This window comes from Strix aluco, chromosome 2, assembly GCF_031877795.1.
Source record: "Strix aluco isolate bStrAlu1 chromosome 2, bStrAlu1.hap1, whole genome shotgun sequence".
Taxonomy (NCBI): domain Eukaryota; kingdom Metazoa; phylum Chordata; class Aves; order Strigiformes; family Strigidae; genus Strix; species Strix aluco.
Genome location: NC_133932.1, coordinates 49,022,490 through 49,044,416, shown reverse-complemented (window position 1 = coordinate 49,044,416; position 21,927 = coordinate 49,022,490). Strand labels below are relative to the sequence as shown.

Below are 21,927 nucleotides of genomic sequence, written 5' to 3'. Positions count from 1 at the left end.
AGAGAATGAAGTAGAAAATACCAGAGATTATCAAGGGAAAAAATGGTAGGCCTTCTTTTCTTTTACATGTAAACTCTTAAATTTTCTGTCCAATTTTAAATTTTTTTTCAGGGACTACTGTTTGCTTTTGGAGTACTAAGGCAAAGGCATAACCTTTCTCAGTAGGAGTTGGCTAATAAGTGAGAGAAAGGGGGGATGGGGTGGTGAATAAGGTGGAGTTCTGATTACTGCATATGAAATTTGATGTCATGTACCAGTGATGTGTGTCTCTAGAATAATTTCAAAACTCCATGGATAGGTGGTGGAGCAGTCCCATCTGAATCACTCACTAGGAGATGAATAGGAGTGGAATATCTTTTTTTAAGCTTCTGATTAAAATGGATCAAGTGTGTCTGAGCACATACAGTCTAGAGTGAATCTGCAGTTAGACTCACCATTTTCCTCTTCTTCTTTGTCTACATAGAAGATTGAGGCCAGATGTGTTTTTTGCAGTTTGGGACTTCAGCAGAGTTCAGGCATCACATTGTCTAAGTACATAGTTTACAGCATCAGTGGATGGTCCTTAAACCAACTGGATGTTTTGAACTTGACCCAGAGAGTGTAAATCCATAGGTATCCGTATGTACTTGGGGAATAACCCTGATAAGGACATTCATTGTGAGTCAGCTGTGTCACAGTTACATCAGGGTTCGGAACCTAACCTTTCCTTAAGTGCTTTGAAGGGAATGGTATGTTATGTTTGCTTAGTTCATGTCTTTGTACTTTGGGAGAGTGAGTCTATCCTTAGGTGCAGTGATTTCGCTTTGAAATGGAAGTGACTAGAAAATGTGTCCAAACACAAACTATGTTGAAACAGAATATTAAGTTTGCAAAGTCAAGCACTGCGAAACTAAGAATGCCTGGGAATGTCGCTTTCAGTGCATAATTCTGTGATGCATAATTTAAAACAAACTGAAAAAAGCATAGTAGAGCATCATACTTTAGTATTCATCACTGTGGTTATTTAAAGGTTCAGAAATACTAAAGAAACTTGCTATTAATGTTGAAGGAATGACAGTGTTGTCATCCTATTCGTGTACTGTTATGTAGAGGTGGATATTTCACCCTTAAGAACTGCTTGCTGCAATAGCAGTAGTCAATATTGCCATAGCCAAGACTCTTGGATTCACTTTAGGCTCCTTGGCCTTATGAAAGTAATGAGATTTCCCTGAAGATGGTCTTATTCCCACTGAGCATGGACAACTCTTCCCTGTTCGTCCTTTTTCTTTCCTCACCCCTGCTAATTTCTACTGCTCAGCTCCCTGTCACAGACTTCTTGACTACAAGTCATAATTCTGCCTTTTTGGCAAATATGGCCAAGAAGTATTGCAATTTAATGTATGAAAAGTAATAAAACTTAAACTAGATTATTAAATTTAGTATCACCTGTTAAAATAGTGTGTTGCCTAGTTTTAGAGTACCAAACTGTTTGGATTCACCTAATAGACGGATCTGTCATTGCTGTAACAAGTGGTTCAAATTAATCCTCTTGAAGAAAATTAAAAGGATAAATATATATGAGTAGCAGGACTAGCTGAAAAAGAACTGAGGTTTATGCTGAGCTGGGATGGAAAGGACTGAAACCAGGGAACTGGGACTAAATGGGTGGAATCTGGAGCTGTGTGCCAGAGCATAGGATGCTGTCAATAAAGGAAAGGGGGAATACAGTGGAAACATGGCCAGGTGACTGAAGGAGTGGACCGGGTGTTGGTTCTTATGCAGCTGTGCAAACTTCACCAAGCCCTTTCTGCTGTAACAGCTACACATTTTGTTCATCAAGCTAGTTTTACTTTGTTTTTTCTGCGCTACAGCTGTATCTGTGACTTTAGATGATACTGTCTTCCACCCCTCTCCACTATGCTGACCAGTATTAGAGATGGAGGCAGGAGCCTAATCACGTGAGGTCTCTGTAGCTATTCCTAAGGTTCAGAGAATAGCTATTGAGAGCATTTGGGGAATGTGGGGATGCACTCTTGGCTGAGGAACAAACCTGGTTACACATGGATTTGCCCGTTGATTCAACATCTGTATCTGATCTCTGTCCCAGCTCCTTGTCCCAGCTCTGGTTTCCCTAAGGAGTTTGCTTTTTGATGACCCGTTTTGACATCATTACGAGGGTAATCAACCTTTTGACTAGGTTCTTGTTCAAGTGAGCACCATCAAGGCTGTACTGAAGAAGACAGAAGTTTTTGGGGAAAAACTAAATGACATCATGAGATAAGATGATGGATATGAAGGAGACAACTGACTTAAGTTGCTGAAAGAGGATTAATTCTGGCACTTCCTGATTAGGTTTTATTTGAGCATTTGATTCAGTGTTCTTTTTTTCCTAAGGTAGAATGTGTGTGTGCACATGCAATTTTGAGATTTGTTTTAATCTTGTTTTAGGGGAGTTAATAATAGCATTAATACAAGGTCAGATGAGAATTTACTCATGTAATAGAAGTATTGAGGTGACTGTGTGTTGCCAGGAGAGAGGTGGTTTGCTTTGTTTTGAAAGGTGAGAGCATTTGGAGTTAGCAACCTAATGGATATGTTTGCATGTGTTAGCTTGTAATTATATCATACGCTAATCTTTGGTTATTTTTTTTATTTCAGATTTTGATGCATACTAAGGAGATGGTGCAAAAGGTAATGCTGAGCATTTTCATTAAACAACCACCCTTAAAGAGCACACCTGGTGAAATTTTTTTATTCTAGAAGAACTGTAACCCAAACAGACCTGAAATCACTTCTTAGGATGCCTGGTTTACAAATGTAATCCTTCCTAATGGATTATAGCTTTTTTCTTTTCCTACCAGAGATATGATCTGGCCCCTGCTTGAAGCCTATGTGCGACTGTTTCAAGCAAATTAGCAACAGTGCTAATTAGAGTTTACTCATAGACCTGTTACACCATGTGTTCTAGTGTTTATTATGGTTTATTTTTTGGCAACCATTAAACTCTGTCACAGGGTGGTTTTTTGACTGGAGTTTAACATGGACATAGCCATGCTACAGTTTTTACAGCTGCATGGGTTTTCCACCACTGAAGACATCATGTTTTCATGTTTTCAAGTTAATATTACATAATTGGATGCATCTGCCCATTTTTTTGGTGACATTTATTGGTGTTGATGATTTTTCTTTTCACTTTTTTCCTTGCCATGCCTTTCATGTCTGGCATGGCATTCAAAGTCATGCCAGACTTTTTTATGTGCCTCAATTTGTCTAGAGTTTACTCCATTATCCTAAAGTATTATGGCAGTCTGGCTGGTGTTTGAACGCAATCTTTTCCAAGCAGGGTGTTTGAATTGTTACAAGGATCAGAATGAGAGATGATATGAAGGGCAGAGTGTCAGTCAGACAGAAGGAATCAAGTAGGTGTTTGTGTTCATCTCCAGGTATAGTTGTTCAGTAGTTCAACCTGGGGATACAAAGCTTGTGGGTCATAGTAGCTAGATCCTATCTAAAGGGAGTCCCTTGTTCCCTGAAAGATCTGCTGCCCAGGGGAGGACTAACACAGGTAAACAGATTACAGCAGAAGAAAAAAGACAGGAGTAGGAAGATGGAAATACGAAGCCCCATACATAATCTGAAAAATAGCAGCCTAATCTGGACAGTACTGTGGTATTCTCAGTTACTGTATCTACTAGCCAATACTTTCACTAGATTTGAAATAAAGTATCTACTTTTTTTTTTTTTTTTTTTTTTTTTTTTAAAATCCAGAATGACTGCTTTTGCAATAGTATTGTGATGGCTACAAATGGGTTAGGATACCTGACTGTGGTGGGATCTTTCAAGCACATTGCCTAAATGCGTTATCTGAATAGTCTGAATTTGTCCAGCGGTCTTGAGTCCAAGTGATCTTCTTGTGTCCTAGCAGTCCAAAGCTATTTCTCATTAGAGTTCCTGCTGTTTCTCAAGATCAGACTTGTTCACTCACTTATTTTTCTAGCATTCACTTAGTAAAATTTTAACTACTTATATTGTGTACACATCTGAACAGTGATTTATTTTTCAAATATATCAGTGGTTTAAGTTTCATTACTCTCTTTAAATTTAAATGTGCCTTAATGAAATATACAGTCTTCTCAGTAAAAACTTACTTTACATTTTTCTGCTTTTTAGTATTTAAGGGATAATATACAGATAATGATATTTCTGAATCTTGAAAATTAGGTGGGACTTGTAAAAGATGGAGTGGTTCTGTTTTGTTTTTTAAAGCATTTTGTTTCATTTAGATGAACCTTGAAGTGATTTATGGAGACACAGATTCCATTATGATAAACACTAATAGCACCAATTTGGATGAGGTCTTCAAGCTGGGGAACAAGGTAAGGAATTTTTTTCCTTTTGAAGCTTTCCTACATGTCTGTGTTGTAACAGTGAGTGGAGCAGTTGGTATTCAGAGAGGACTCCAGGGCATAAGCAGAGAATAGGCCACGAGGAAGAAGAGCTTGACAGTGTATGGAAGCTAGGGAGTAGTAAAAGCTCAGAGTGCCTCATCTTCAGGTGTAGCTACTCTGTGGATTTTTAAAAGTGATTAAATTAAATGAAACATTTCACTGTATAATGACCTTTTTTACCAATCCTTAGTTACCAGGAGACTATCTGAATACTTGGTAAGCCAAAATGTAAGGTGCAGTTCCTCCACATTAGTTCCAGTTACTATATGAACACAGTTTTGATTTTAATGATTTTTGTTTTGACATGAGAGATGTCTATCAGTTTAGTTATGTAGTATGTATTACACTCTATGTGCCATCAGATTTCCCATAGTAAATTCAAATACTGATTTCCAAGGTATACTAGATCTATTTGAGTATCAGTTGACAGTTGGTGATGTGGAAGTTTTGTGGCTCTCTGAAGTTGTGGAAGAGAAGTGAGAAATGCTTCAGAACATTTTACAGAGATAAGAGAAGTTGTGTTTGAAAGACGGAAGAAACTGATGAAAATGAGAGCTATGGAAGCTCTAAAAAAGCAAAGAAAATGCAGACGGTTTTTTCAGTATCATATTAAACAAAAGTAATGTCATTTTAAGGCAAGAGTGATTTTGGGGTTTTTTTTTAGAATACTTCTGCCTTCTTGCTAAGTTGGTACTTTGAGAAGTAGATGCATCTCAGGAGCATGGAAAAAGGAATAATATCTTGATGTCATAACTGAGTAGCAGAGAGGCTGATGGCATAGAAGAAAGCTATCTCTTTTTTGTTTGCCACATACAAGACTATATCAAGTGTATATACAGTAGTGTATAAGAAAGTTTAATCTTACTCTAGCCGTGTGTGTGTGTGGTTTCATTTTGGTTTGGTTTTTGTCCCTGTACTCCCATTTTCTGGCTAAATGTTAAAGAGGAACAGTTAAATAATTATAAAAATTATTACAGTTAAATTATTATAAATAATAATTATAACAGTTAAATTATTATAAAAATAATTTGTATAAAGTCTGACAGGATCACCATCATAGGTTAAATACTTCTGACTTTGATTCAGGTTTACTGAGGGAATAGGTAGGTTTTTGAACTTGTTACCTGCTTAATGATTCTTTTTTAAGAGTCAGATCTTAGGCTTTTTTATCCTGTGTACTTCTGTATCAGTTGTTTGGTTTTTTTTTTTTAAAAAAAGACAAGTTTTGATTAGTTTTCATATTATGTACTTGATTTTAAAATTGAATAAACTTATGTCTTTTAAGCACACACTCAAACCAAGCATAACAATTGAGAAGGTTGTGGCTCTCAATATTCTTTGTGGCATAAAAAAGTGGTTCTTGTGTTTCTTGTTTCACATGTTTCTTTTTTGTTTGTTTATTCCTCAAGAAAGGGATAGTGACTTTTTTTGTAAACACTTCTATCATTTAGGTTTTCCTCACTTTGCATTATTCATATAAAAAAATTTTCAGGATAGAGAATTGTATCTCTTGATGCGGAACACTCTAAGGAGTGTCACTGTTCTATTGCATAAAAATTTCTTTTCCAAAATTTCATGCTCAGAGATGAGGAATATTTGCATTGCATTCAGGATACTTGTGCTTTAATGTAGACTGTATGAAAGGCACACAGGTTTAATGCAAAGAATTACTGTGAGAGCAATTAGCATATGTACTCTTGTTCTGATGTAAAGTGTGAAATAATTTGGTTTTTCTATCGGAGAAAATTTTCTCAATTCTTTCTGAATTTTCCCATCTAATGCCTTTTCTCACAGGTTTCTGGTTGTGTTCACTCCTGCCTTTAACCCCCCATTATTTATATCCATGCCCCTTTTAGTCATTACTCAGCAGAATTTTATATGTTTCTAATTTTCTGTGTATTCTCGTGAATCAGATTTGCCAGTACATTCATTACTCCACTGTTGCTGGGTTTTTTTGCTTGATTAGTATGATGAAAAAAAAAATTGAAAAGACTTTTAAAAAAGCAGAAAAATGTTCAGAGGAATTGTTTGTTTTGCTTTAACAAACAAAATATGAACCTCTTGGCAAAATGGCTTTGCTTCATGGCAAAGTGGCTTTGCCTCATGATGTCCTTCATAACTTACAAATATACAAGGGATATAAAACTCTAAGGATAGTCCTAGATTATTAAAAGTGATGATAGTTTCTGCAATAGGAAGAATGGAGATCTAAGTGAGAGAATAAATACACACATATACATACACATATACATGGAAATTTATAAGGAAAGTTTTGGTTAAAACTGCTAATGAGGGCCCAAAGCCCACACCAATAAGAATTTATGCTGAAAGTACTGTTCCTGTCTTAGTGAGGGTATGCGTCAGATGGCAAAAGAACTTTATATAGAACTTCAGCGAGTCATGAGAAAAGGATAGTTCATAGTTGGTGATCTCTGACAAGAGAACTGGAAATAATGGAGGAGTAAGAGTGGATAGGGAAAGAAAGTTGTAGAGGAAAGAAAATGAAGAGCAGAACATGTGAAGACAGAACAGGACGTCTGAGGAGTGATATGCAGATACTCTGTTGAAGAAAGTAAAGTAAAAATATATGAAGAAACTAAAATGCAAGTGGGAACTTTTAGCCGAGCCAGTAGATGGGTGAATGTGTACTCGAACCGACGTTTGTTGTTGAAGGTACCTGCTGTTTTGAGCTGTTGCACTTCTATCCTCTTAGAATAGAGGTAAGAGATGTGGAGCCACTTGATATTTGATACTATATTAAGACAACACATCAAGTGCAATTTCAAGCTTTTGTATGTGGATAAGACATAGCCTGTGTGTAGAAAAATGCCACCTTTTCCTCTCAAAGAAATCAGGCTATAGAAAAAATAGGCATATTGTGGGGAAGGGTATAAATAAACACTTGCCCATTTGTGCATGTTTTTGCTGAACATGCACACAGAGAGCTCTGGTCTGCGGTCATAGTTCTCCCTCCCCTCCCTGGTTGGAGCAGGGGAAGAAAAAAACAAGCACTTTTGCAAGGCAGCTTTTTTATAAAACAATTTCCATATTCTAAGTGACCATCTCTTATCTTTTCCTATTAAGTGGATCTGAAATCCCTTGTTTCCTTAATTTATGTGAGAGGCTAGATGAAGTAGCTGCCCTAGTAAGACAGGCTGGAGTCAGTTATCTGCAAGGTCACATTCAGTCCCATGCTTCTCTGCCCTCTTTAGGTTTGTTAGGGAGTTAGATGTACCAAGCTGTAAATCCTGGAGAAGCCGATAGGTGAACCTTATTTTTAATAGTAGTTCGTAGTTATACTGTGTACTGAATTTCATGATTGATGATATCCAATGAGTCTTTAAAATGTGTATGCAAACACACAGTGTGTAATGTTACTTTTTTTTAAACTTAAGAATGATACACTTCTAGATGGGAGTTAAATTTGTCCATAGTTATTAAGGTGTCACATTTGGTTTTAATGTTGGTGCATTTACAGATCAAAAGTGAAGTGAACAAGCTCTATAAATTGTTGGAAATCGATATTGATGGAGTCTTTAAGTCCTTGCTACTGTTAAAGAAGAAGAAATACGCTGCTCTGACTGTGGAACCAACAGGAGATGGGAAATACATAACTAAACAAGAACTGAAAGGATTGGATATAGTCCGAAGAGACTGGTGTGATCTTGCAAAAGAGACTGGAAAGTGAGTTTCTTTGTGGCATTGTCCTCTTTGCGCTGTTTTAAACAGCACATGCTTCATAAACATTTGATATCGTATGGCTGTTTCCTGAACAGTACAGATTGGTAACTAACATCAGTGTTAGAGCATCTTAACTAATTTTTGTAGAAGATGGTAAACGTTACTTTTTGGCATTGGTAACAGATTACACTTGTGTAAGTCCAGTTGTCTCTTATTTCAATATCTGCTTTTACATCTTCTGTGGAAGCTGTGCATTTGAGTTGTCACAGTTTTGTATATGCAATTTAATAAACCACAGCTGAATTTGGAGTCACAGGTTTTAGGTCAGATTTCTTTTCAAAGATGGTTAAATAAGCTGGTGGTCAGCTTTTTCAGCATCCGCTAATAAAGCTGGAAGTGCACTGGGTGCAGCCTGAGGAGATGATCCCTTCCCCAGTACTGTTTCTCTTCCATTTTTCAAATGAGACTCTTCTGATACTTCATTACAATGGATACTGGATTGATGATTTATTAATTGTCATTGCACAGGGCATTTTTATACTTAATTTCAATAGAAATAATACATTTAGCACTGTAGAAATTGGAGTGGGTGTAGAGGTGGTCATCCGGGGACTGACTCAACTTACGTTGCGTACTGCCTCTTGAAAACTTAACTTAAATAAATTGTGGTCCAAATGTATCAAAAAATGAATACTCTTTTACATCTGTAAAAATACACCCCACACTTGCTTACTGTTCTTAAGACTTGCATTTTCTAAGAAAAGATGCATCATAATAGAAGCAAATTTTTCCAAGTTAGGAATGTATTAGTAATTAAAGCTATACAAATGTTTGAGAGTGTTCTTTAGTGACTAACTCTTCTGCAGCTGGCAGATCTTCCAACCACATTTTACAGAAATAGGCAAGACTTTGCTTACTTGATATGTTCTCTTCTCCCCCATCTTAAGATACCTGCTATGGAATAATAAATGGCAAAATGAAATGGGAGCAGAAAATAGAAACCAGTTGCACTCAACAATTCCAAATCACTGTTTAACATTAGAACTATTTACAATAATTTGCTTTTAGTAAAATAAGTAAATAAATAAAACACAACATGAAATATCCTGGCAAATTTCTATAAATTTTGCATCAGGCTTCATCCTCAGGCTCTTTAATTTCCAGAGGTAACCCAGGGGAAGAGAGGATTGTGTTTACTGTAATGGTTTTGCTTTGTGTGTCTTAAGCTTTTCTTCATTTCTGGACTGTTTTTACAGCTATATAATCGGTCAGATTCTTTCTGATCAGCCCCGAGACATAATTGTGGAAAATATTCAAAGGCGGCTTATAGAAATTGGAGAAAATGTGATCAATGGCCAGATCCCAGTAAATCAGTTTGAAATAAACAAGGTAAATGATGTCTCAGCTCTTTTCTGTTTCAGAAATCTTTACTGTCCCTGAATATATTGACGGCTGATAAAAATCTTTTTAATCCTTATGATACTGTGAAATATCAGGAGTTTTAGTAGAGGATGAATAGCATAGAACATATTTCAAAGATCCTACAATATGAGAAAAAGTACTTTGTGGGGCTGGAGTCCAGTCTCCCTTCCTCAATAACTTTGTCTCTTGTCCCATCCTGCTGTCTTCCTCACTGATTGTGCACTTTGAGAATGAAATGGTAGTGCATGCTCTCAGAAGTTTTCTCCCAAATTCTTATTTTATATTTCAGGTTTAAAATACATAAACTGAAGAATGCAATGGAAAAGAATCAAATGTTCTGTTTTCTAGAAAACACATATAAAAACATGCTATTGTTAGTTTATTTCTCTTCAAAGCTCCATAGAAGAAAACTAACAGTCATTTTGAGATCTCATTCAAGACTTTCCTGCAGCAAGAAGTAAAATACTGTTTTACAGAGTTTTAGCAAACAGCACTGTGGTTTTGGTTTATTTTTATGAATCCTCAATGAAACCTGTATTTTTAACTTCAGAGGCCTCCCCCCATTGCTAGTGGGGTGTTTCACTAATGAACTGGATATTACATGTTCCTCTCATGCTTCTAGTAGAAGAGATTTACCAAATTTGCTTCCCCCAAAGTCTCTTTTGCCAGCCGGACACCTGTCTGCTCTGTAAGACTGTGTTAATCAGTTAAGAAATGTGTTCGGGTTGTCATATGAGTGTTACAGAAATCAGTGATTTTTATGATTAACAAAAAGAAGACTGTTCTGATGCAAATATTCTAAGAGTACTTAGTATCCCAGTAAAAGATACATATAGAATAATTTTCACTTCAAATGCTGAATGTTCCTCTGTTTTACTACTTTGGAAAAAAAATAAATAATGTATTTCACTTTTAAGTCAAATGTATTAGTTATTTCTAAGAATTGGGATGATGGTAAATATTTAAATGTAGCATTTTATGTGAGGGAAAAACTCATTATGGAATCTCAGTAGTATGAGATACATGGAAACATTTAAATCCAGTTGTATCCTCTTGCTATAGACCTTGTTAAATACACTTAACTACTTGATATTCAGATTTATTTTACAACCTGAACTGGTGCAGGGGTAAGAGGGTAATCTCTGTCTGTATTTCTGTATTTTGCGTAATGTTTTCATCTTCAATTTAGTTTAATTTTAAAACAATTGCATTATATCTGTAACTGTTTTGAACTGTTGTGCTTTTAATGTAGTGCATTTTTCAGACAGTTATTATAAAACCATCCTCTCATTTTATTAATAATAACATTTTTAAAGTATGAAGGACTGGTACCTAGACCTTAATGTCTGGAAAATACCTTTATTACTTTTTTTCATCTTTTTTGTGTTGTAAATGTACTTATGAATAGTAGATGGGTGAACATAGCTACTATGTAGTCTTGTCTTTTAAAGTTCTGAGTTGTCCATCACTGAAGTAAAATACTTTTCTCATAGTTATGTTTCTGTTTCCTCCTTTGATCTCTTAGGCATTGACAAAAGATCCCCAGGATTATCCTGACAAAAAAAGCTTGCCACATGTGCATGTTGCCATGTGGATAAACTCTCAAGGAGGCCGAAAGGTGAAGGCAGGAGACACAGTGTCATATATCATTTGTCAGGTAAAAATATCTTTATTTATAGCTAAATATTAGGTGTTGTTTTGAGAGACAGCAAAGAAAACCAACTCAGCTCCTGGAAAAAAATTGTTTTGGCATTTCTTTGTAGTGAGATAATGTTATAGTTTAAAATACTCGCTTTTCTGTACTAAAGTTAGTTTTATAGAGCCAGAAAGAACCATTGTGATCAGCTCTGTTCATCTGACTATTTCCATATAGTGGCTGATAAAATTTCCCTGAATTAATTTTTGTTTGGAACTAGAACTTATTTTTAGGGGAAAATACCCAGTCTTTGTTTTAAGAAGAAGGAAATTCTGGTGGTGAAGAACCTGTCATTCTTGTAAAGCTGATTGGTGGTGGTGGATAATGTCATTGTTATTTCCAGTCTCAACCTGTGTCTTTTCAATTCATACTCATGGGATCTGGCAGTATGTCTGTTGGATAGACTGGGAAATTTGAGAAACTTTCTGTTTTCAGGTGTTTCTCATATAAATGCTTATCATTATCTCATGAATATATACTCCACTTTGGATTTGCTATTAAAAAAAAGTGTATGTTGGATTAGATGGACCAAGGGATCTCTTATGCCAAACTCATGGACTTGCAATGTGACTTATACAGTGGACCACTATTTCAGCTCCTTCATCATTAAAAACTGAAAGATACTGTATTTAATTGAGAGTTCTTAGCCTGGCGTGACAAAGCTGCCAAGACTTACAAGAGCTGGGCCATGGGTACGGCTGAGAAATGGCACAATACAAGAGAAGAATGTACTTGTTGAAAGAAGGGAGCTGAAGGAATTGCATTGTAATTATTTTTGCAAAGCAGCTGGATGAGCTGAATAGTCCTAAATTAATTTTGTTCTGAATACTAAGTTGTCTGAAAGGAGTAGGAGGAACCAATGGCTTGCAGTCTGTCTTTATTAGGGATGGGTTTTGAGTCCATGGTTGCTGACCCTATTGAAGCCAGTAGCTCGTCTTAACTGAAAAATGAAGGTGTCATATGTTAATGCATTAGTTTTATTTTGCTGTAAAAAAGGCGAAAAAGGAGACTTGGCAAAAAATAAGCCGTGGTACCACCACCCCCCATCCCCCTTAACATTTACTTGTACTACTGAACGCTTGCTAAAACACTAGTTTCAGCTCTGCTCTAAGATTTTTGACATGCATTAAAAATAAAATTTCCTAGTGTAGTTGTGGACTGGGAATATGATTCTACTGCCTGAATGAGTTATGTTTTCCAGAAGAATGCTATCATCTTAGAGTTGATACTTAATTCCTCCATGAATACTGGTTTTAGTTTAATTATTGCCTTCCCAAATTGAATTATTTTCTCCGTATCTTCCTCTTTCAAGTTGGAGAAGAATGTAATATATACTCTAACCTCTGAGTGGTGTTTCTCTCTTGGCTTGAGATGTCACCATGTGTTCCTTTCAGTATTTCAGAATATTTCAGAATTTTCTCTTTCAAATCGATAGTATTGCCTCTGTCATTTATTTACATGCCAATGAAGGATGGTCCATTCTCTGACCATTCATTCTATTTGTTTCTTTATAGAATTGAAGAATATAAATTTCCTAGCAAAACAGATACAGTTTTGATATCCACGACTTAAATTTGCTTGTTGTGCAAAATGATAATGCTAGTTTAGTACAAAGTGAATCCAAAATGCATGCCCTCCGCGTATTTTTAACTGGGCTGATGGTTACAATGTGTTTTCATTGTGCATTTCAGAATTGACAGATGGGACTGTTTACTCTGTCTACTCTTACTGATTTGCACGTGTAGGCTGCAATAATACAAGCTGGATTTACATTCTTGAACTTGCTAGTTGATGCCAGCATCAGCAATGCAATTTTTTTTACTACTGCTGGATTTGTGTTGGATGCATAATAAATCAACCAAAAGAGTGATTGTGTAACAGTTTTGCGTTAAAATAATGCATAATATTTCAAGCATAATCCTTTGTATAGACTGAATGTGGGTTTTACTTTTTTCACACTGTGTTTCATATGTGTCGCCTGTCTTAGGATGGATCAGATCTCAGTGCCAGCCAGCGAGCATATGCTCCAGAACAGTTGCAAAAGCAAGACAGTCTTACTATTGATACTCAGTACTACCTGTCACAGCAAATACATCCAGTAGTTGCTAGAATATGTGAGCCCATAGAGGGAATTGATTCTGTTCTTATTGCTACGTGGTTAGGTAAGTATTCTAAATTCAGTTTATTTAAAGAATTACAAAGTGAGAAGTTTTAATGTATATTTCTTAACAGAAATTCTTCCCCAAATCAGTCAGTCTTTTTACAATGAACTATAGCTTGTATTATACAGTCTGTAGAAAGCATCTTGGACTGTTAAGTTTATTTCTATGACTTCTGTAGAATACTGTGTTTCAGAAGGTGCTCAATAACATGAAATTAATTTTATAACACTTGTTCAGCGTTGCAAAAATTTACTGTTCATTAATGACAGTACTACTGCATGTCTTTGAGATTTTTCTGAAGTTAATAAAGTAGTTCTAGAGCGTGCATCCAGAACTAGCATTTTTCCAGAGAGAAATCCTAGCATCTTTAGCATCTTCCCAGGGAGAAAGCAGTCATAGTTATAATGAAAGGATACAAATTTTTAGTACGGTGTAAGTGAAGACTTTTGTTTCCTAGAACTGACCTAGTGGATGATAGAAACATAAACCTTAGTAACAGTCTTGCCTGCTTCATGTGGAGAAATGATAAGGCCAAAAAAAAAAAAGTGCTAAAAAACTGTGACTAATGTTAGTGACCCACAGAATCACCAGTTTTTATTCAAATAAGCAACAGGGAATTGCTTGTTAGAGTTGGTTTTCCTCTTAAGAGGATGTCAAAGGAATTAAAATTAGAGATTTTCTCTGCCCAACTCTTGATGGCCTGTCTTCTCCATTCCCATGGCTTCTTACCTAGAAGTATGGGTGTTGAAAATTGTTAACAGTTCTATCAGGTCTCTTTCCATGAAAATTCAGTGCTGTGTGTGTAATCCTTTTAGTGTTGTTTCCTCCTTAAAAGTGATTCACTAGAAGACATAATTGATCTTGATAAACAGAAATTTTGTGATTTGTATCCCACATATGGTTCATTATTTTTAAAACTGTTACTCAGACATGGAAAAAGTTGTTAATCTTGCTGACTGCTTAGTTCTTGACAAGACTGTCCTCTCCCACTAGAAAGCATTTTTAAGAGTTGCACAGTGTCAGTTCAGTAATCTCTTGTTTGATGCTGTGCCCATGTCTACAGGAAGTTGACCTGCAGAAGTGATTTTGTTCAGAATTTTGGAATGCTTGAAGGAAGAGTTAGTCCTCAGCATTTTTGTGTTTAGAGGCCAAGATCCAGGATTTGGTCACTTAAAACCAACCGGCAGTGTGTTGTCTTAAGGACCGTTCACCTGGGTCACTGCATCTCTGTAGCTTCCTTAGTAACAGCAGGTTCTGCTCATGGTGAGCTTGCAGTTTTTGCTTAAAAGTAAGTTCCTGTCTTGTTGCTTCTCAAGAAGGGTGATAACATGAAACATCTTCATCCCCCAAGACAGTCTGTATAACGTGCAGCTGTTTCCATCTCCATTTCCAAATTATCTGTAAACAAACCAACCCACAAAACCTGGGAGAAAAAAAAAAAAAAACAAAACCAACAAAAAAAACACAAAAAAACCCCCGACATAAATCTGGCTTTTTCTGGGAGGCTGCAAGGGTATTTCTTGGAGGCATTCGATGTTGCAGTGTGTCCTCATCAGCTCTGATGCTTTGAGGAGGTGTCAGCCCTGCTTCACACATGCAGGCTGACCATACAAATCATTCCGTTTATGTGGCAGGGCCTTGGTATACAAGTTTCCCTTGATGTCAGAGTGGACTATGTGGTATGCCTGACTGAAAAGGTCAGGCACTCTTGGTTAGGTTGAAGCAGTTTAAAATAGGTGGTAAGCTTGTACTTCATTTAGGTAAAAGACGGGAGAGATTTCTGAAGCTAATTTATTTTATTTGGCAAAGATTGTCAGTTTTGTAGAGTTAAGCTCAAAGTCAGAGTTGTTCCTTATTTACAACAGGTTGGATTTTCAGAAAAGACTGGCTCCCTTCAGGCACCTAAATTAAGTGCCCAAATCTGTGTGCCACTTGATAGCATCTACTGTTTGCAAATGCCTGTGCTGCTTTTTGCGCTATAGTACGTTCAAGATGAAAATTTCTTTTATGATCTATAATAACATCATGCAGCTGAGAGTTTATTAATAGTCCACAATTGTCAGTCTGAAAACCTGTATGTATCTATTACAATCTTAGATCTGAAATGTGTTTGGTTTGACCTTGCTGTGCTGTAAAAATGTTATCTCCAGCTTTGTTTTCTTGGGAATGCTTAAATTGAGCTTGGAGGTAAAGTCAGGTCTCTTTCAAAACTTGTGCTCTATTTAGATCTTTGTATACAGCACTTTATCAGAGTTGTACATAAATCCTTGCAAGCTGAAGTTACCTTAAAGCTTTTTTTTTAACAGTAATGGAGGGATAGTCAAGTGATTTCATTTCAAAGAAATTGAAAATAGTTTACAAGATACAAAAGTGTACAAGATATTTGAGCCCAGCTTGCTAAAACAAGCAAACATGAAAACTGTTTATTGTTCTGTGTTGCTAAGTTGGGCTTTTTTGCTTAGTATTTTCATCATGTTACGCATCCAAATTCCTGTTGTTTTCCCTATCTTGTTGCAAAAGAGCATATCTTTCTGTTCTGTAGAAGCTGGTATTATGGAGGATATCTTAAGTGTCACATCTGTGGACCAAAACTTGGTTGCATTCTCATTGTGTGTGTCTTCCTCTGCCTGATCTGTTTTAATGTGTTACATAGGGTATGTGTCTGTATAGGGAGAATGGTTGTAGAAAAAAGATCTTGGTTTCATATTTAACAGAATCTCTTTATAAGGTGAATGTTTCACTGATATGTCATCACGTTAGTCCGAGTAGATAAAATTGAGCAGAGGGAAGCTTGGCTCTTATCAAAATGATGAAAAGTTCTTTGTTCTGTCTGTGCTCAAAGCAAGTTATTTTAAGCTCTTTTAGATGCTGAAGAACAAAAGCAAATAACCACACCTAAAAATTGCAGAGAGCTCCTTAAATACCATATTTATTCACTATGGAATTAAGCTGAAAACGGGCACTTGTTTTTGGACATCGTAGGAGGTCTTCCTAGCCTTTGAGAGATATTGAATTTCATTGTTTCCAAAAACGAGAACCTCATGAGCATACTCCTGCATTCACTCTGAAGTTCTTGAGGAAAAGCAGACAAGATGAGGATTGTCAGGGTTTCTGAAACTTAAGTGTGCAATCTGATCAGTAATACCATTCAATAAATCTGTTCTCTGTAAATGCTTGGAGACCTACCTTACTTCATCCTGAAGATACCTATAGCTTTTAAACTAAAAGAATTGGCAGAACAATTCTCTTAACGTATTTAAAGTAAGGTTTTTTTGTTGATACATAAATACTGCTCCTTGTCTCAAAGAGAAATCACATCTTATTTCTGTGTTGTCAAAAGTGTCTAAACATTATGGAAGCAGAGTCATTTAACCATGGGATTTTTGAGGCTGTTACTGCATAACATCATTTTCTCTAAATTACGGAAGTTGCTGACTGCTGTCCTAGACTGTGTCATGGTCTGCTGAAAGAGATGTGTGCTGCTGCCTTACAGGTGGGTGTGCACATTGGCGCTCTGCAGACTGCTTGGCATTTGGACATTTCAGAGGAAGGCTACATAATTTTAGGGGGTCGTTACTGGGTCCTGATGAAGCTTGTCATTAAGAGTACTTCCCAGTACTGGTTTGTCCTTCCACGCAGTATCTGCATGTTAGTTGCTCCTTGTAAGCAAACCCACTACCACCTTAAAGATACTGTCTTTTTTTATTTCTTCCTACAGAATAATTTAATAGGGGCCTTCTAATATAGTATTTAGCAGCTACTCAGACTGACTGTCCTGAGAGAAACCAGGATAGTTGTGCTCTCCTTGTGGCATGCGGGAATTACATCAGGTTCTCTTTTTTTAATTGGTTTTCTCACAGAAGAGAATGAGCACGTGCAAGAGAAGAACGATGGAAATTAAGATTAATTACAGATAAAGTAATGACAAAACTTCATGACAATGCAGTAGCAGACCCCAAAGTCTATGAATTTTGTTGTTTGTGGTCTAGCTGATTTTTTTTGAGATGCTCTAGACGTGCTTAGAAACTGAGACTTGCTAAACCATGTCGCATGTTCTGGCGGCGCAAGAGGCCGTTTTAGGGGCCCCATGCAGAGGGCAGTCTGGCTTTGCAGCGCGGGGGCATCTCCTTGAGAAAAATAAAAAAGCGTGCGTTTCCCAAGGGCGGATACCTTGGCCACGCAGGGTCACATTGGGAGAGCGGGAGGCCGGGCCCGGCGTCGGCCCCGGCGCGTCGGGCCTGGCTGAAATGCGCGGCCGTAGCCTCGAGGTGGCAGCACCGGATGCCGTTTCCCTGCCTCTCACAAAATGTCTAACGGTCAAAGGTAGCGGCGGGGAAACTTTCCGTCCTTCCCGACTAACCTGCGGCTGAAATACGGAATCCGGGGACGAGCCCCGGGGCTTTGTCCAGCGGTCCGCGGGGAAGCCGGCCCGGCGGCCCGCCAAGCTCCCCCGGCCGGCGGTGGAGGCTCTGCGCCGCTCCTGCCTTGCTCCGTGCTGCACTCCTGCACCCGGGAGCGTGTAAAAACCATCTGCAGAAATGGGATTTTTAAAATCTTGCGATTACTAAAATTTATTTGACTTTTTTTCAGATTCCTGAGCGACCTCTTTGACTTTCTAGTTAGTAAATGTTTTAATAATACTGTTAAATAATTCAGGAACAAGTCCTGGAACTTACTTTTATTATTTAGTTTTGGCACACTAGGTTCATCAGCATATTTTTAATGTCTTATTTCTTTGTCATGCATGCAACCTTGCAGTTTTGCTGAGGTTGGAAGACTTACCTGTGATACAGGTAATTTAATGATACCCCTGAAGATTTTCATGTCAGAGTAAGTGAAAGTCCCTTTAATTTTTCTTGATGTCATGAAAAAAATAGTTCAGATAAGTTTGCAGATTAGTCTTATCCTATTAATTTAAACATTACCAAAACCAGATACTATTTTTTTCCCTTCACCCACCAGATAGTTCCTGTTTTGTTTACCAAGTAGAGTAATATGACCAGTGTGACCTGGTCCAAGAAGATACCAGTTAGTGTGCTGAAATGGATTAATTGAACCAAACACTATTCCTGAAAGGAGATAATAGACAAAATAGTTCCCAATTCCACAAGATAATTAAGGTAGGCATGTTCTTTAAAAGCCTGATTTGTAGCCCCTTTGATTTCACTGGGGCTGTTTGCACACCAAAAGTTAGATGTACACTTGAATCATCACAATATTTTTCCTGTTGTTTTCTCCAGCCAAAACAGCTAAGAAAGTTCAGAGAGGTGTGATTTAAATTCTTCCAATAAATAAGTTTGAGGGTTTTTTTTCTGTTAAATTATTACCAGATGTCCAGATGCCGATTTGCTGTCACTGGTTTCGCTGAACATTGGAAAACTGCAGTTGTCTAAGGACCAGAATTTATCTCCTTTTATTTAGTGAACTACTTTGCTCTATATCTGCCTTTTGGGGAACAACCAAAGATAGATTTCTAGCTGAACTTTAATGGTGTCTGTGTTGGAAAGTTGCAATGCTGTTTTTTCATTCCACTTCTGAATTCAGAGTAAACTGAGAATTTTTGTTTGTATTCACCATTACTATCTTAGATCCAACCTACCTGCATACTTAGTTGATTTTTTGCAAAGTCTTAATACTAAACTCAAGTCCCCTTTCTAAACCTTTTACCTACTACCTGTGTGTTGCACAACATACTCTTTATTTTCTAAAACAGCAAATACATTACCAACCCTTTTAAAAAAAAAAACCCAAACAAAACAAGAAACACACCCCCCCCCAAAATACCCAAACAAAACCCCACAGTCTTTTTTGTGGGTACCATATGTATTACAGTATAAAATAAGCTATTAGCAATGGTTTTTGCTTTGTTTGCCCTTCCTTTTAATGAACAGTAGAGAACTGTATTAAAAGTTTAAGAACCTCTTGAAGGTGAATGTTACCCCTATGCATTGACATTTGTTTCTTTTGATAAAATTAAAGTTGGGAAGATTGATTAAATTTTAGTGAAACCGATAGTCTATCAAGAACCACATATACTTATTTGACAATGGAATTTTTCATTGTCCTTGAATTTGTTTTATGATTGCAAAATAGAAATGCAGAGTAGCGATAGTAAAGTCACACATATCAAATCTTTTATGTAAAAACAATCGATATCTGCCTGTATAACACAACTGGTTTATATGTGCAATAATATTTGTCTAGTTTAACTGAATATTGTTCCCAAACATTGTCTTTAAGTCTCCCAGTACTGTATAGTAAGGTTAAGAACTGCAAAATCTAGCTTCACTTTCTATTTGTTAATCTTTCTTGCTCTTTCTGTAGTAATTATTAAGTTTGGTTTTGAAATTTACCCAAGATATGGGTTAATACCTGGTAATCTGTTACTTGGCTTAATTAGCCTCTGTTAAAAATATTTTTTAGAGTGCTTCTGCTCTTTGATCTGTTCTTCTTAATAATAAAGTAAGCCATAGTTTTCTGAACGTTTTCTTCTACATGCTCATTTGATTAATTATTTTTTCTAGCATGTGCTCTTTGCTAGAGTTAACAAAAAAACCTGTAAATGGGATACATGGACTTTTAAAAGGTTGCACATGACAAAGGGTGACAGAACTTGTAGATTTTTATTAAGTTTACTTTGGCAGTCTTATTCCTAGGGCAGTGAACTTCATGCTTGCTTGCTTATTTACTTATTTGTGGTTGAATCAGTATTTTTGGGATCTCTTTTGTGTATTTATTTGTTTAAAATCTTGAGTTCTGGCAATCAAAAATAAAGCATTTTGTCTCCAGCACTGCCGTTTTAAATGCTGCTGCTGAATTTTAACCACTGCATTAGATTGAAACCTACATGCTGTTAACCACTGAGCCAAAATGAAATCGACCACTGCATTGAAATCAGAGTTGGCAGTTGTATACGGACTTGAAGGAGTTGGTAATAGCAGTGCACCCGCGTTTCTTTAATGGGGTTTTTATTCTCTGTTTTGAGTTTTAATGGTGCCATTTTGATTTAAAGACTGTTTCTTAATAATGATGCACATTTTTATTGAAATATTTTCAACGTAACTTAGGAAGAAAATAACAATAAAGCCATCCGTTAGGAGTGGTTTCCTCAGAAACAAAATGTTCTGTTGCATACTCCCATGATAATGCTTTTATTTATAAAGCAATCTTGCTTAAGAAGATAAGTAAGAAGATTTCTTCATGTTTTGTGAACCTTTATTTGTGGTTAAAAATTGTAAAATGTATTTATGTATTATGGAGAAAGTTTTGTTAAGGAGAGATTTTCAGCTTCTGAATTTACATTTTGTAACTTCCTTTTGAATCTGCTTCACCAGGCATATCAAAAATGAGCCTACTTGCATGGTTGACCTCTTAGTCTTTTGAAATTTTTGTTTCTTATTATTAGGACTGGATCCCTCCCAATTCAGAGTCCATCACCATTACCATAAAGATGAGGAGAATGATGCCTTGGTTGGTGGCCCAGCTCAGCTCACTGATGAGGAGAAATATAGGGATTGTGAAAGATTCAAGTTTTGCTGCCTCAGATGCGGAACAGAAAATATTTATGACAATGTCTTTGATGGTTCGGTTAGTTTTTTTTTTTTTCTGTGTCATTTCTGTTCATCGGTCAGGGAGAAAAATACTTGTAGAGAGAATGGCTTTTTATACAGCATTCATGTGATGTAGAAGAAGATACCATATTGTTTGAGTTCTGCTATTTATAGCTTTGGAACAGAAATTTGCTGATAGGATACTGCTGAAATATTTTTCCCATTTTTGCATTTCAGCTGTGTCGTCTAGCAGAACATGTGAGATTATCTGGATTCATTAATCTGTTTGCCCACAGTCGTGAATGATTGTTGCTGTAACTTTTTAAGGAATCCTTATCTTAACACCTTAGTAACTTCCAGTTCTCTATTTAATGAAACTTTGGTGTAGCAATGGCAATTTCTTATCCTAAATCATATTAATTGGAACAGAATGTTTTTGAAACTTGTGTTTATCTTGCTACATCCCACCTCCCTTCTCGACAGTAAGGTTTTTCTGTGTTATCTTTCCTTCTGTCTTTGTGTATTGAACATAAAAAGTCATAGGGGTACATTCTTGTTGAGAAGTTCTGCCAAAAAATGTATCTCTGACCTTGGATCACAACTTGAAATAGGGCCAAGTATTTAACTCTACAGCGATGTTATGTATGTATTAGTCATTGGCAAATTAGCGAGGTTCGGAGTAGTGAAAACCTTGAAACTGAAAGCAAATAAATCTTTTATCTAAATTAAAAGTAATTATTTTAAGTTAATTTGGACAAACAGCAGATGTTTTTCATTTTTTTGAATCAAAATAAAGCAGTCTTTGGAAGCAAGTAAGAGGAAAAGACACACTAATCGAGTGATACTTTGTGAATCCTTGACTTTTGTTCAGTACAGCTGTAAATAAGATAGTTAATTGCATGTAGGCTTGACAGCTTGCAGATGGCCTAACTGGAGAGAAGTAGATGTCAGACTCCTTAAGAAAGGAAAAAAAAAAACCCACCCAACCA

The 21,927-nt window shown here is 36.6% G+C and overlaps 1 protein-coding gene across 1 annotated transcript in view; it reads left to right on the top strand.

Moving 5' to 3' along the window:
• Positions 1–21,927, top strand: part of POLA1 (DNA polymerase alpha 1, catalytic subunit) — a 205,950-nt gene that overhangs the window by 72,576 nt on the left and 111,447 nt on the right. The window contains exons 27-33 of the mRNA XM_074814612.1: positions 2,638–2,670; positions 4,263–4,355; positions 7,906–8,111; positions 9,365–9,497; positions 11,056–11,187; positions 13,214–13,388; positions 20,794–20,975. Coding sequence (XP_074670713.1) covers positions 2,638–2,670; positions 4,263–4,355; positions 7,906–8,111; positions 9,365–9,497; positions 11,056–11,187; positions 13,214–13,388; positions 20,794–20,975 — 954 coding nt within the window. The remainder of the gene's footprint in view (positions 1–2,637; positions 2,671–4,262; positions 4,356–7,905; positions 8,112–9,364; positions 9,498–11,055; positions 11,188–13,213; positions 13,389–20,793; positions 20,976–21,927) is intronic.